General features: G+C 44.4%; 1 protein-coding gene and 1 long non-coding RNA gene across 2 annotated transcripts in view; one reads left to right on the plus strand and one right to left on the minus strand.

Annotated features, from left to right (window-relative positions):
• Positions 1-16587, minus strand: part of dag1 (dystroglycan 1) — a 45020-nt gene that overhangs the window by 14729 nt on the left and 13704 nt on the right. The window contains exon 3 of the mRNA XM_067503705.1: positions 4259-4989. Within this exon, the coding sequence (XP_067359806.1) occupies positions 4259-4696 (438 nt within the window). The 5' untranslated portion in view covers positions 4697-4989. The remainder of the gene's footprint in view (positions 1-4258; positions 4990-16587) is intronic.
• On the plus strand, positions 8202-13213 carry LOC137127169 (uncharacterized). Its single transcript, XR_010914384.1, has 3 exons — positions 8202-9388; positions 9678-9897; positions 10428-13213. It is a non-coding gene; the product is annotated as an uncharacterized lncRNA (long non-coding RNA).

Below are 16587 nucleotides of genomic sequence, written 5' to 3' on the forward strand. Positions count from 1 at the left end.
ACAGTGAGAAAAAGAAAGAGGGGCTTCCTTCAATCACAGGCAGCCAACACTGGAAATTTAACAAGACGCCAGAAAGACAGAGGGGGAGGAGGAGGAGGAGTGAACGACAGAAACACAGGGAGGAAAAGGAGGAGGAGAGGATAATGAATTGAGAGGAGCAGAGAGGACACAATGGGGATGAGAGGAGAAAGTTGGTTTTCCCACCAAAACGCCCCCGAGGGAAATGGCCCTTTACAACAGCAAGCTACTGTCTCCTTTCATCAAGAGTGTTGATCCAAACAGCCAGTCAATGTGATCTGACACACACACACACACACACTTGTGAGAATGTGTATCTGTGTGCTTAGGTTTAATCTTTTGTGCATTTACACACAGTATTTTGACTGACACACACACACACACACACACACACACACACGACACCTCCTCACCACAGCAAAGTGAGAGCAACGTTTCACCAAATAGTTTATTATCCAGGTTCTCGACGCTCCAATCTAAATCCAAACACACAATCACAATATTCCCACATGCTCCCAACGAAACTTGGAAACACAGACTAAAGCACATTCCTGCTCTCGGAATTGTCTTGTTCTGAGAGCTGACGTACAAAAGCAGTTAGCATCAGTTATTTCATGAAATGTGAGAGGAAAAGAAAGAAAGGGAAGGGGATGAGCTGGCCTGCTAGGCACCCCATCAGCCAATCAGCTAATTACACTGGTAATTGTGGTAATGAGGCTATGGAGAGTACTCATCTGTTGGCCAGAAACTCTGCTCTAGCAGCCACTTCCATTAATAACAGTGGATGATACAACCACTGCAGAGTATTTCAGTCCCAGCTGCAGCATCAAAGGTCCCACCTTTGCACTGCAGATCCTGCCATGTCTATAAACTCCATATTCACAATGTCATAATGATACAGAAGAAACAACCTCAATGGATCATCGCACTTTTTATAATGGGGTCAACAGCAATGGAGTGAGGCTGCTAAAAGCTCGTACAATGTGACAGGACAAACAATCAGTGTAAACAGGACAAGTTCCTGTCTGTTCTCAGGGTTGGTAAATTACACTGCAGCCTCTTTGAAAGCTCCTCCTCTTCTGAGATTGATGTCCTGCCCACCCAGTTGACGATCCTCAGCTCTATGCCATATGAATGGATAAATTCACTGATGGGGCCCTAACTGCTCAGAAAACGGTGAATGGGCGAGCGGGCTGTCATGGAGCGGGAGGCCTCTCAAACTCTGGCAGATTTTCATTTAAGGAAAAAAAAAAAAAAGAAGAAAAGGCCATTAGTATGAGTGCAATGCCGAGCACAAAAATTGATTTGGCCTTTCGCTCCACAACCTTGAGCACCGACCTTCGAAATACCTGAGGGGGAACTAACATCTAAAGAGAACGGGAAGTAAAGCTGTACGAAGAGGAAAGTGTTGAAATTTGTAATAGAGGACAGAGCAGGAGGAGAAGCAGCGTTGAAATTAGAAATGGAGGGGAAGTAAACACTCTCTTGAAGTCATGTGTATTGGGCTGACAGTCCAAGAGCAAAGGAGGAAGGAGGTGGAGTGTTTCACAAGGACAGTGGACTTCAACAGGACTCTGTATGTCCAGATGTAATCTATGACCTTTTATTTAGAGAGAAGGCGATTTTCACAAAAGCTGCTCCTGCAGCTTTTAAGGTCACGATCCTGTTCTCTGTTCATGCCAACCTACATCTCGCTGCCTCATCTTCTTCATTTTTCTCTGAACAACCTCTACCCTGTCCTCTGTCTCTCCTTTTGCTCCTTTGCTCATCTTTTTGGTTTCTTTGCTCATGCTGTCCAATCCTATTCACTCTAACCAAAGGGTCCCGCAACATAAAGCGTGACACATAATCAGGTTTCAAATAGCAGCTAACACCTGCAGGACAACTGGGAGGAAAGACTGCAGAAGAGGTGGGAATTGTTATGGAGAGAGTGGTGACTAGCACGAATAAAAATAAGGATGAGGAGAAGATGGTGAAGACACTAGAAGGAAAGTATAGGGTTGAAAAGAAAATGAGACAAGCGACCAAGAAGAGAGGAGAGGTCACGACAAGGGGAGAAAATAGAGGAGAGGAGGTGTGAAAAAGGTGGAGGTGTAGAAAGTGGCTAAAGGAGTAAAAGAAGCAGAGAGAACACAGAGGAGATTCACTACGGTTACATTCTAAAAACTAAGCTCCACATCCACCTTTAGTCTCCACAGGCTCACAGAAACCAGATGACTAAACAGTTCACCAAGTATCTAGTATTTTTAAGACCTCAAAATGCAGCAATGTTACAAGATAATTGTTATTTGCTTCATCTGTGAGCGATCACAGTGTTTAGAATAGAATAAAATAGAGTCGATTGTGTTTGGACTCATTTTTTTTTGGGCACTTTTCACTTTTCACACATTTATTATCAAATCCCTTTACATTCCCAACCAACGCCCATCATGCACCAGCAGGCCAATAAGCCAGAGTTCAAACGGCCGCGTTCAGTCATCTGTCAACTGTATGAAAACATTAAGAGCAGCGAACATTTTTTAATACAGCTCCCACTGACAAATATTACTTCTGCCATTTTGAGAAAAAACAAATAAGAACTGCTGCAAGGAGGACAAAACGAACTTTGCATCGTTTCTGTGAAATGCATATTTGACATTTCTGTGACAGACCTGCCTCATGCAGAAAGAGTCTTTCTGTTAGAAAGTGTGTAAATGAGCTGGGTTTTATTGGAGCTGTGTAAAGTATGAGTGTATTTTCAGGCTACTCATTGCAGAGAAGCTTGATTGATACAATCTGATGTGGTTTGACAGGAAGGGAGAGGGGGGGCAGGGAGAGAGAGATAGGACTTAAAAAGGAAAGAAAAAAGAGGATGAAGGCAGGGGAGGAAGAGAGGCAGCAAACAGGATATGAACGGCTGGAATGTGATGTACAGAGATAAAGGGAAAGAGAAGAAGAGAAGGAAGCAGAGAGGATACAAGGTTTAAAAGTGAACCCATGATCAAAAAATAGGGAGGGGGTGGATGAACAGCAGAGAGGGGCTCGGTGGAGGGACAGGGATGGTGTGAAGAAGATGAAGGAAGTGTAAAATATTACAGGGTCAACCCAATAAAGTTTGTAGAAAAAGCAAAGTACATTAATTCTATATTGACAAAGAGAACAAGGGGGGAGCAGAAGGGATGGAAAAGTTAAATTCATGTAAAATCAAAATGTAAAATCAGATACTGGAAGTGAGCGAGGAAGATGCTCGGAATCAGGGAAGAGAAAAGCAGGTGGGTAGGTGGGTTAAGGCTGAGCCAGGGCCAGGAAGAAGCAAAAAGAGACGAGAAGGGAAGGAGAAAAAGGGGGGTGGGGGGGGTGGGGGCTCCAATTGGAGTATGAGGCTTCATATATTACAGAGAATTGGCCATCGTGGAAAATGCAGTGCAATTAAAAAAGGGCATATTGCTCTGAATGGCTGCAGACACGCGTTGCCTCGGGGCAGATTTTGAGCAATGGCACGATTTACTGACATTTCTTTTTTTTAGGGGAAATGGCTCTTTTCTGCTTGTTCTCCGAGTTCATCTAGAGTCAACCCACTGATTCAGGCTGAGGAAACTGTACCCTGACTCCAACACCCCATCCGCCCCTAAGCAGCCTGGTCTGTGTGTGAAGGCTGTTCTGTGTGTGACGGTTTCTAAATGCGTCATATGTGAGGGTGGCCTTCAATCCTGCTTTTGTGTTTGGACTCCAACATATTTGTCATGTCCTCAGTTTAATGCTCCATGTTACTGATACACAGTTATGCTGCAGTGAAACCTTGTTACGTACAAAACGATCTCATGATTTCTGTGATTGCTATTGACAGGAGTTATCATGCTGCACTATCCAAATCAGCTGTTGATGTTTCGATGGGCGAAGAATAGTCTGTGGGGCCGTGCAAGAAAATTGGGTAAGGAGCTGTACTAAGTCTTTGCTGGTCTAGGAATCAAGAACTGGCTACATCAAGGGCTGGGAACAGGATTATAAGACCAACACCAAGTCTACGTCACTGCTAAATGGATAGCTAGCTAGATAATGTGGCATCTGCCTCATCCCAAAATAAGTAGCTAAGCTTTCTGGATGTGAAATTGAGGCGGCAGTGGAACCAGTCTCCAGATGAGAGGTAGAAGATTGATGGATAAGACAGTGATGCGTCACAAAAACACATGAATTTTATGGGGAGAACGAGACAGTCAAGTTAAAAAAAAAAAGACTTAAGACTTGTGATGGTTGGACTCACCTTGACAATATCCCCCAGGTAAACATCCTCCATCTTGTTGGGCACCTTCATCTGGAAGATCCGACCCACCACCGCCGAGGAGTCTGGGAAGGCAGTCGGTGCTGCCGTGTTCTGCTGCGTCACTGCTGCCTCTCTGGCCTGTACTGCAGCAGCCTCCATCGCCCGGATACCTTCCGTCGCTTCCTGGAACTCCTGAAGGAGCGAGGAGTGCATGGAGGCCTCCAGCTCGCTGCTTCTTCTGCCCACGCTCTCAATTTCTCCCGTTTCCATTAAAACCATCTCGCCAAGCACATCAATCTCCACATCTGCACGTGCAGGTGGAGGGAGCCAACCCAGTACGGTGAGCAGCAAGGCTAGTAGCAAGACTCTAGTCCTGGGTAGTCTCACATTGAGGCCCCTGCTTGCCACCAGGCATCCCAGGCTTAGTTTATCGTGCATTTCTCACCTTTGTCGGCCTGTCACTGGTGTAGAAAATAAAATAAAAGGAGGATGTCCAAGTGGGGGCTGGGCCCTTAGGGTGGACCATGCACCCCGACAGACAGAGCAAATCCCTCCTTTCAAATCTCCCGCCCTGTCCTCTGCCTGTTGTCGGGTAAGAATCTTTCCTCCTCCTCCTCCTCTTTTGTCCTGTTTTGCCCCTCCCTTGGCTTTATTCTTCCACTTCCCCTTCGGCCTTTTCTGCTCACCCCTTAGAGGATTTGGAGTCCCATTGTGTCAAACACCTTGGAGATCTATAGGGAGACAGACAAGATGGAGAAAGATAGAAGGCATAGTTAGTGCTTTCAGAACCGGAGAACCATCCAGCTTCTAGCCACTCGATACTCCGTCTCATCAACCTCAACCTAAAACCACCTTGCACTGAATAAAAAGTCAATCCCCTTGATAGGTTCAGCCCCTTAAACTGATACGCGCCACACAAATCTCATTGTGGATAGAAATCCATCAGGGGTGGAGGGGCAGGAGGGGGATAATATTATCAATGCTGTGCAGTAATCTGATTAGTTCTTACAACAATTCTGGTTCTCTCTTGCTCTCACTTACACCCTTTCTCCTCAAACAGCCACAAGCTCATTGGTGGCTTCAGTGACTTTAAACCAAAGAAAGAGAGAGCGGGATGGACGGAGTGAAAGACAAGTGATGGAGGGACTAGGATGGATAGATGAAGGGGAACAGTGATGATGATATATAGTGGGACCTCGGATTAACCAACAATGCCGAATGAGTCAAAGCTTTCTTGGAACTGCTAATGAATGCAAGCCTTTCTATTGTGAGAGGGGTCACACTGAGTGTGTGTGTGTGTGTGTGTGTAGGTGTGTGTGTGTTTGTGTCTATTGTCGGTGTGGAGGACTGAACGCAGGGGTTTGTTATTCAACCAGCCCTTTTATGGAGCTGAGGATCCCCCCCTGTGCAAGCCTGTGTGTCACAACACAAATGATTTCCCTTGAGGACTTTGGTTAGAGAAAAGAAACGAGAAAGGAAGAGAGGCAAAGAAAGAGAGACCTCCACTGTGACTCCATTTTGCCCTGTAGCAGATGCCTGCTGGAGAAAGTGAAATCACTGCAGGAATTCCCCGGCAACAACAGCACAAGACCTCACAGGTAGCTTTCAACCGACTAAAAAGGCTCTTTGTTGCTGCTACCTTGCCCTTGCCGTGCATCACCTTTGGACAAAACTTTGTTTTTAATCACAAACACCAGTGTGCAGTTTCCCTGCTGCTAAAGCTTTTATCCAAAAAGAGGCAACTTGAGGAAGCAGAGTGAAATCACTTCACCTCAGATTCTTCGTTACCCCCCCCCCCCTCCCCCTCTGCAAGTCTCCACTTTTCGTCTTTCTAGCTTCGGTAAACTTTACTCTTTAAACTACATCCTTTATCGATAATACCTTTTCTCTATTGGGAACATTAACGTTTTACCAATCACTCTCAGAAGTAGACCAAGATGGCTGCCAGGGAAGATTCCTTTCATGTCGGCTACCTTCAGCTGCATCGCCACGGGCAACATCTCTGCTATTTCCCCTTATTGCTCCTTCACCTTTGTTCAGTCTGTCATAGGTTTTTCTGTCTTTTCAATATTGCTGCTCATTCCTTCACTGCTTCTCTCTCTCTCTTTCCTGGTCTCAGGGTGTCTGTTAGGTTTCCTTTTTTTGTCTTCTCTCCGTGCACAGCTTTCATTTTTCCAAGCATTTCCTGCCTTTTTCTGTCCTCCCCTTTCTCCAGGGGCTTAAGGTACACTACACCTTCTCCCCATATCTGCAAAACCGTCAAGGCTACTTCTTTCCTCTATTCGTCCTCACACTCACTCAGCTTTTCTATTCTTTGTGTGACAATAGAGCTGAAGACTGTGAGGGAGTGTCGCTATGAAAGGCCCGCTGAGCTGTCGCTGCTGCAAAGATAAAGAAGCACTGTCAACGCAGAGAATGAGGGACACACAGATGGAGGTAAGGAGACCAGAAATATTCAACGCTGAGCAGGACAGAAAGGTGTCATTACCTCGACACTTACAGCGCCGCCCCCCAAACACTCCCCAGCCACTTCCCAGCATTGATCACTGACACAAAGTGTCAGGAAGGAGAAGGGCATTTAGAAAAGGTGAGAAAAAAAAAAAGGAGAACTTTTCTGTTTCTACACATCAGACATCTTTGATGAACAAGAAAACAGCATGAGAACGTCCCGGAGCTCCACTTGCCTCGCAGCCTCCTGACTGGTCGAATCAAAGATGCACCAAGATGTACTTTTACAGGGTCGACATGAAAGTTACAGCAAAGACCTTTGTTTGTCTGGGTTTCCAGCTCAGCAGCAGTCCACCAACTCTGCCCACAGCTGAGAGATTTGTATTTAGCCTGAGAAAGCTGGGGCCTGTTAGGGGAAGACTTGGGTTGTGTGTTTGTGCGTTGGCTGAAACTAGTTCACCAGGCACCATGGTGACACCTTTGTTCTGAGGAGGCACCTAATAATGTCTGTGCGACTCTTCCTATTGGTCAGAGTATTTTAGAGCCTCTCACTGCCCTGCAATTACTTAACCAATAAGTACTGACATTTATGGGGTTGGAGGGGATGACTGTCCAAAAAACTTTGCCACATGTTGATCATGTTCGGGTTGTGTGGGCAGGAAGATGCTTTGATATTTCGCAGCGCTGTAATAAACCAAACTACTGTGCAAAAACACACTTATTTAGAAAGTGTAACTTGAAACCTGAAATGACCCCAGACCACTGATGGTGCATTTTCGCTGACTCACAGTGAACCATGAGCAACTTATAAAAACAAAAACCACTGAGCAGTGTGTGAAAAAACTAACTTTTATGTAATTGGCTTGACATTGTATTTGCTTCACAAACCAGGATCATTTAAGAGGAGACTCATCAGACTAACAGAGCTTGTGTGCAGTTTGAAAATCCCTCTCTAATACTTTCCCAACATGCTTTTCTAAATTCAAAAGTCAGCGCTGGGCTAATGCTTTATGTTACAATATATTTTTAAGATGGTGGTTGTGTTCAAAAACAAATTCCCACAGGTTTTTTTTTTTTTTTTTTAGCAGCTTCACTGCTAAAAGAAATGAGGCAACACTGTGCAAAACAACCACAAGTAATGAAAGTGTAAAAAGAGGTGAAGATGGAGCCAAAAATATGTAAAGACAGTCTGTTATTCAGGTTAAGTTCTTAATACATACTACAGCTACGTTACTTTCTGTCTTCGCTTTAGGAGCCTACATCTGCTGGTCCACAGGAGACAATTACCAAAATATCACAGCAAAAAACTAAAGGGTTGGTATCTACTCTGCAACTAAATTCTATTTTCTTAGAAATGTATTTCTACCTTCAAATAATTCAAATTAAAGTATGAAAGAAGGACGAAATAATCTTTTGAATAATAATGTAACGCACACAAACCTGTGGCATATAGTACGGAATTAAAAGGAACAGTAGAACAGATCAGTCTTATGATCCTACAGTGTACTTGACTTTGAGATGCACCATGAAATACAATTGCTATTGCATACAGTAATACATTCAGTGTACTGAACCACAAACATGCATTTTCCTGTACACAGTTTACTGGTGAACGGTCGCTTGGGGTTCAGTGTGTCGCCCAAGGACACTTCAACATGTAGCCGGGAACAGAAGGGTCAGTGCTTCGATTCCCAGCACCTGTGCTCTGTGGACTGAAGCCGTCCCAGCTGAGCTGCTGCTCAGGGACAAAAATAAGTATCCAGACGTGATGCCTGCCTGCACCCTGTTGAACCCATATCCACGATCACATTACAAGGACGTCTTTATAAATAAACAGTTAACTGGAGCCGTGCGCTTCTCCCATCTCTTCCTCTGTGCACCACGGAATGGAGTTTGACAGAACTGGGGGAGAGGCCAGAGGAGGCATGACGGGTGTTAGGGGGGGAGCACGACAGAAAGGTTAGGTTGTGGAGATGAGACATGGGGCTAAAAAAGGGACGGTGGGAATAGGAGGGTTTGAGAGAGGACCATTTATAACCAACACAACTGCTGTGTAGAACGTAGTTAAAGTGCAGAACATTTCCTATTTTGTGTTAATAACAGGGTGGAGGCCGAGCTGCTTCCATTCTCCAACTGTGTCCAAAGATAGCTGGGGTATGTTTTCTGCCTCGTTACCCTCCAACATTTACAGACCTACAAAAAGGCAACAAGAATATGATCTCATCTAATAACGAAAGATACTGTGCTGCCTTCTGCTATATTACAAACAACATCTGAATGACAAATACTCATTGAACCTGAAGCCAGTTTTAAACAAACATGCTTAATTTTGGGTTTATATTTTTAAATAACTTTGTTTCCTTCACAGTAACCTGTTTATTAGTCTTGTAACACACATTAGTGCAGTACTTCCTAAGCTCTGTTTGATACGGTAGCTCGTGGTTCTTTCTTCTCTCCCATCCACCGTCGCTCTACACGAGACCATAGTGACTTCGACAGCTAATTGCTTATTGCTATAAATACACTGAACCAGACAGGTGTCTATGTTCCACTAACCATTTAGCCTGATATGTCCCCTAAACTAATAACTGAGCAAGTCTCTCTCTAGCAGCCCCCACTCTAAACCAGACCCACTGCCTCTGCTCAGCAGTAAATCACATCAGAGAGGAGGACAGAGAATCAGTGAGTGATAGTGATTTATTTCTATATTCATTCTTTTCAAACTTCACCTAGGGATTAATGTCAGGATGAGGACAAGGCAGATGTTGGAGAAATGAATGAACGCATTGTTCTGAGTTGTCAGTTTATTAGCTTCACTATGTCAGTACCAGTAGTATTGTTTGCACTCCAATGCTTGAAAAATGTCCCTTTAAAACGGATTAAGAATTTTGTATTAATTGTATTAATCTCTGTGAATTGCCCTTCCATAACCACAGTCCGACAGTCTCCTCTTTTTTTTATGTGGGTGCAGGATAAAGGAGACGCCACGAAGGCATCACGAGCCTTGACGGAGACTTTAATGCCGTCACTGGGGTTTGATAAACAGGAGGCGATGGAATGGAGGAGGGGTCCAGGAGGAAGCACCAGGGGTAACATTCCTGGAGATGATAGTCACGGAAGAAAAACGCTAAGCTCGAAGTAGGAGGGGATGGAGAAAACACACACACACACGCCGTTTCTAACTTAATAAGGTGAGTGTGTTGGGAAGATTGTACGGTTACGCAACAGACGGCAAACAGCAGGACGTCCAACACCCCAGACAGCTGCTAAAATCTTAACACAGCGAGACACAGTAACCTGAACACACTGAGCAGCTACTGACACTAAGAGGACAGAGCCGTCCTACAACTCCATACAGTACACACTGATCAGCCACAACATTAATACCACCTGGTGGTTTCAATATAAAAGTATAATGGGATGTTTTTATACAAATATGATGAAGTGCTAATGTCTCATAATGGAATAACCACCTGCCAGCACACAAAGTGGTTGGAATCAGCTCCACCTTTACCAACAGTTTTTCCATATTGTTTTCTTAGTGGAGTAATTTTATCTTTTTTTACTAAATCATCTGCTTAGTACTGTTACTTCAGATTTGAATTGGTACTTGTGGAGAATTTTTGTAGGCCAATACTTTTTATTTATAACTGAGTATTAAGTGGAATGTTAAAGGTTTGCAGATGGATTTTCACACTACTCTATGTTCGATATCTTCCAGATTCTAGCCTTTAAAAACGACTAAGATGATCTTCACTCTGTTTGGGCTGGTGGTGCATGCTCAGTAGCATCCTCCTCCAATCACACCTCTCAGCTTCCCACACAAATATGCTCGTCTAGACTTTCCAAAATAGCACTGGACTAAATTGATCACATTCAAGATGTGTGACACACAAAAAATATATATTCACCATTGGACAGCTGCTCCTCTGGCCATGAACATGGAGGCTGCAGTATCAGGGTGTGGCCATTATGCCAAAATTGCTCCAAAGCCTGATTCTGGGGGCTTGGTTTGCCCACTTGATGTATTCATATTTGTGTTACACCAACAAATAAACATATCAGATGTCAGTTTTAAACTGGGAAGAAATTTCCTTCCCCGGAATTCCCCTCGGCAACTAATAATGACACAGAAACCACCGGATGCCACCCAACGGCCAATTAAAGTGAAGGAATTCCCCGCAGTAGCCAATCAGAGATAGACATCTCGTCCTTCAGTCTTGCTTTCCTCTCTCCTGCCGCCACCTTTCAATCCCCTGGAGCCACAGATGCTGTTACTGGCTCAGTCAGGATGAGAGAGAGTGTTTCTAATATGGTCACATTCCTGAGGAAGCTCGTAGACTGAGGGGTGACAGTGACGCCACGCAGGACACACACACACACACACACACACACACACACACACACACACACTGTGGTTTACCTTTACAGTAAGATTTAGATATTTAGCACAAAGAATAGACACAATTAGGCTTTTTCCTCCGGGCTGATGTGCAGTGTGTGAGGTCAAAAGTCGGTTAATTGTGGAGGACGTTAAACACAACAGCAGCTAAACTGGGACCTCAGTGACTGAACAGTGAGCGTGAACTTCTCTACAAACGGACACAGAAACACCAGCACTGCTAATGTAAATTCTGCGCCATTCTGTGGCAACTAAACAGAGGGGACATATGTGTGAACATACGGCAGAGAGGAGAGGGCGTGTGATTCATGCCAATACTGAGCAACCCAGTGACTTATAAGCCCTGCTCACTCTGCGCTTTAGAAAAGGACCCACTCTGAAGGTTTCTGAACAAATTACAAATGAGTCACTTGTTTTGTACAAAAGGCTGAAAAAGAAATGAAACCAAAGACACAGGTCGATGCAGGAGATCAGAGCAGAACAAAGAGCAGCGGGAGGAACAACAAACATGGATGTTACTGAGCTAAAGAAAAAAAAAAATCTGAAAACAAACAAAGAAAAAAAGAATTAGAAATGTTGAGAACAACAACTACAAACCCAGCTGTCAGAGATAACAACTCCCAGTGGAAAGTTCCGGCCACTCCTCAGCTCCCCCAGCTTTGATATTAAATCTGGGTGGGACGAACCGCTGCAGGCAGATGTGAACCTGCCTCATAAAACACAGGGAGCTGTGGGGAAACCGGTGGAGCGGAAAAAACACGAAGAGAGCAAACATGACCCGACGGCAGAGTCACGGGCAGAGGCGGACGTTTGGGGCTCGCGTGTAAATCGGATCCATCTAGAAACTAACGCGGCACATCCGCCCAGATGTCCATTCACGATGAGGATGTGCGGCACAGATGCATATGCATATGCATAGGAAACCTGAGCCCGTAAAAGGAGAGCGGCGCAATTTAGGGGCAGTAGAAATGTCTGTGCCATACGAGAGCTTTAGTGACACGTTAAGATAATGTCAGGCCTTTTCCAGACTTCTTGGTTATTTTCTGCTTCAGTCATGAGCGTGAAGACTTCACATGTACAGAGCCGGTAAATGTGACCTGACATACTGTAGCAGGGGTCTCTCTTCGGGACCTCCCAGTGTTCCAACAACACAACACGAGGATTTGTGTTCTAGAGTTACACAGGCAACCTGCGGCGACTGGGGGGGGGGGCATTTATTATCTCCGCAAACAAGATCCTTATCCATCAAATAATCCCTTTATTGAAAACAAGACTGTTTCTGCACAGAGATCACGCAGCACATTGTCAATGTGGCACCTAAACATTAGAAATACCCGTCACATTGTTGTTTCAACTGGGATATTAGAAAAGAAATCAAACCGCACTGTGGACCTCGCTGAGATTAAAGAATCAGATCAACGTCCTGCTGTTGGAAAATATTGTCCATATTGATGTGCAGGTCTCAGTTTCCTGTCCTGTCCTGTCCTCTCTGTGTATTGTGTTTACAGGGCCTTTCTGGGCCCCACAGGGCTCCACATGCTTTAGGTTCCTCGAAATGAGGCTTTAATTTGAGTGGAAGCAAAAAGAGAAACCAGTGGGGCAGAATCCTGGGAATTGCAGTTCTTTTGCGGACGCAGCCAAACACACGTCCACTTTGATTAGAGCTGTGTTTTGGAACGTGGAAACATCAGCGCTTTCGCTTCTTCGCTTATAAGGCTCATAGGCTTTAGAGCGCAAGAGAAAGAGAGGGTGTGTGTGTGTGTGTATGTGTGTGTGTGTGTGTAGGCTAACAGCTCATAAGGGGAAAGTGCCACAATGCTTTGCGTATCTCAGTAGGCTAATTATAACAGTGCAACCACTGCAAAAATAAAACTTGAAAGAATTTCCAATCATAGGGAGAAAGCGACTGACTGGTGGGAAAACAACAGAGGAATATAGTGGGGGGGGGGACAATTATTGTTGACGAAAGTGGAGCAGGAGTAATTACATTTTGCTCCAATCAGTGCTGTGTGTTTGTAGTCCAATGCCTGCACCACAGTTGTGGATTTGCATGTACAGTCAGTGTGTGTGTGTCCCTCGTCCTGCTGGGACCACCAGCTATGACTTGAGATACAGTGACAGCTGGGGTGGGTGGGTGGGCGGCTGGGTTGGGGGGTTTGCAGATGATCACATGTTTGTGTGTTTGAGTGCATGTGAGTTAGACAACTGCAGATAGTTGCTACTAGTGTGACAGAAAATGACAGCTGGGCAACATGAGACCTTCTCTATGCCCCCACCCTCCACCCTCCGCCCCCTACCCCTCCTCAGCTTCTAACCCCTTCACACAGCTTTGCAGTCCTTCTAATCTGTGCACTTTAATCCGATAGTGAGCTTCAATCCGTGAACTTTTCCCTCCCAGGTGCCATCCAATTCCCACCCCATGTGCCCAGCTTTCCTCCCCTTTGACAGCTCCGATCGAGGTAAATAACGCAGTAAGGACTATTTTTAGACTCCGACTTAAATAGTGGGAGGTTAAAGTGAGTTACGATGAAGTCGACTTTCCCTAGTTTATTTTAAAAACTGGTTGATCTTCACACATTATTTGAAATTCACCAAAGGCTATTTGTGCAGTGAGATGAGGAACCTCATGCACTTTATCTTCACACTGAGAATTCTTTATTTAAGGTGGAAGTGTCAGGGTGGGTGTTTACAACTGGGGATGAATCCTCATTTTGGATTAAATCATTTGACACTTGGTGCCACAGATTCATCTGCTGCTGCTTGTGGAAGAGACGTTTTCTTCCAAAAATGACACACTCACTTTAAATCCTGCTATAATTGTGGCACATTAATACGCCCCAGACAACGTCACAATTATATATATTAACTTTTTTCCTTCTTCACAGATGTAGAATTGGCACGTTAGTTTGCTTTTAGTGTCAGTTTTAATTCGAAGTTTATTTGACTGATCAGTCGAGCCTTCAGCAAACAGATGGAGGCTGCTGCCGCCTCGTCAGCACTGTGACACAGCTGTCAGTCGCTCGCCCCGAAACTCCCCAAGTTGCTTTCAGACAGACAGCTTAAAAGTCAAGAAGTGCAAACCCAGCACAATGAGATGATCACAGATGTGAGCCACTGTGAATATCAGTTAAACGTGCATTAACAGGAAAAAATCTGATTACTTGCAGGTTATAAAACAATAGGATTGCAAATATATCAAGAGGTTACAGACGCCCGCACACACTGAAGCTGAAATATAATCCACAAGCCCTCAGGTGTTCTCAGGTTGATTTGCCTCAATGTCGGCCCTGTGAAAAATTCAATTTGGCTTCATAATGCAAACACATCCCGGCCTCCTCCTCTAAGATAAACAGGAGTAATCTGGGTCAACCATGTGCAGGTACAGCTCTGATCATACACTTCATGTCTGCACATGCTGCAGTGACCTGAATACAGCAACAAGAAGCTATAGATTGTGCACAAAAGTTGGGAAGGTGAATAAAGACAAAATGCAACGATTAGCAAATCTCATCAACCTATATTTTATTCACAGCAGAACATAAACAACATATCAGATGTTGAAACTGAGAAATTTTAAAATGTCATGCTAAATATGGGATCAGACAAGAAACCTCCAGCAGCTGCTCTCCTCACTTCCCAGACATTTACAGACAGTGGTTAAAACCAGAGGAGATGCTACACAATGGCTTTTTTTAAGATTGAGATGTGTTTCTGCCGTCCAATTCCAAATGAGCCAATATTTTCCATGAGGTGGTAAAATGTCTCAGTTTCCACATCTGATATTTTCTACTGTGGATTAAAAAATGAGTTGATAAATTTTGCAAATCGTTGCATTTGTTTTTATTTACATTTTCCCAACTTTTTTGGAATTGGGTTTGTAGGTATAAGTATGTGGTTGCGCTGTGTGTGTGTGTGTGTGTGTGTGTGTGTGAGATGAGTTTGCGGTGATAGCCATCTCCTCCCATCCCCTGCTGATGCAGGTCATCAATTCTCATCTTGATGTCTGTCCTATCTGGCTTACACCAGCGAGTTATAAATACACAACCAGGCAGCAAAGCAAGCAGTCGGCAAGAGCTGATAATGAGCCAGGCAGAAAGGCACAGCCGGCCAGCTTGTTTACACCTGCACGGAGCCGAGCATTAAAGTGAACCTTAATGCTTGTTTATCTCATCATTTCCAGGCTTTAAGCACCGGGGGACGTTGGGCTACTCTGATGGAGCATCGCTTTGCAGAGCGCTTTAAGAGCCACGTTGACTCTGAGCTTCACTAATGTTTAAAGAAACATTTGATTGTGCATGAAACGGGTTATTTTGGCAGTGCTATACCTGCTCCAGCCACCTGGAGGGACTTGCAGATGGAAATTAATTCTAAAAATGTATGTAAAGACTGACATAGTGTAAACTCTATGATGGACAATTCATTTTTGTTTAAGCTTTTGTAAGAAATTTTCAGCCTAGTTCTTTCAGCCACAGTGTTCACTTGTGTTATTAATGTGTAACCAAGTTTAATGTTTGACTTGGCATTGGCCATGTCGTCCTTGAAAGAGACGTTGTTAATCTTGGTGAGAGTTTACCTGCATAAATTAACACCTAATCGCCGGTTTTACGCCTGCATTTGTTTTCAATTAATGTTGAAATATCCATTTAAATATTAGCACTTATGGATGTAGAGAGACGTTCACTTGGCAAAACATTAAAACCTGATGATTGTCAAGCAAGTTCTGAAAATTAGTATATCCCAGGAAAGAGTACTGATTCTTAATGTCTGTGTTCACATTTGACTGATGGCAAATCAGTCACACATTCACTTTTCAGTGAGTCCACCGCCATCTCACTGCCTTTCTGTCAAACCCCAGCAGTCACCAGGTCAGTAATCTCTAACAACATTTATTTATTTCCTTACTCCTTCAGGAGGGAAGGGTGTAGTTCACACAGTGAGCCCGTCATTCTGGCAGCTTGTAAGCAACTTATTCACTCAGTCAGTCTGTCAGGCAGTCACACGTTCAAGTTCTGAGTCATTCATGAAGCCGGGCAGCGATACAGCCAGGCAGCAAGTCGTCCACTCCCCCTGTATTTCACACTCTGCCAGTCAGAAAGCTCATAATTCAGGCAGTCGGTATCTCAGATCTACCTTCGCCACCCCCTCCCTGTCCCTCCACCTCTAAGTCCCTCCACGGTCACTGCAGATGTCTCAGCTCCGAGGCTCCATTCTTTATCTCTATGATAATAGCAGGCCACGGCTGATAGCCTTACAGGCCGAGCAATGTGACCTCCAATTCTCTGGCAGGGTTTTAAAGGCACCGCCACTTGGATTCTTCACCGGGCTAAAGATGTCCCCCATCTGCTAAATTTATCACAGTCACACAGAGCGAGACGGTGAGCGTCACTGAGCTGATATTTATCACTAGATTTTATTTTTTTCACCTCTGTGCTGTATGCTACTTAATGCTGTGCTGTAAAGGGATTTAGGTAAATGCCAG

The sequence above is a fragment of the Channa argus genome, chromosome 5 (genome assembly GCF_033026475.1).
Source record: "Channa argus isolate prfri chromosome 5, Channa argus male v1.0, whole genome shotgun sequence".
NCBI classification, from domain to species: domain Eukaryota; kingdom Metazoa; phylum Chordata; class Actinopteri; order Anabantiformes; family Channidae; genus Channa; species Channa argus.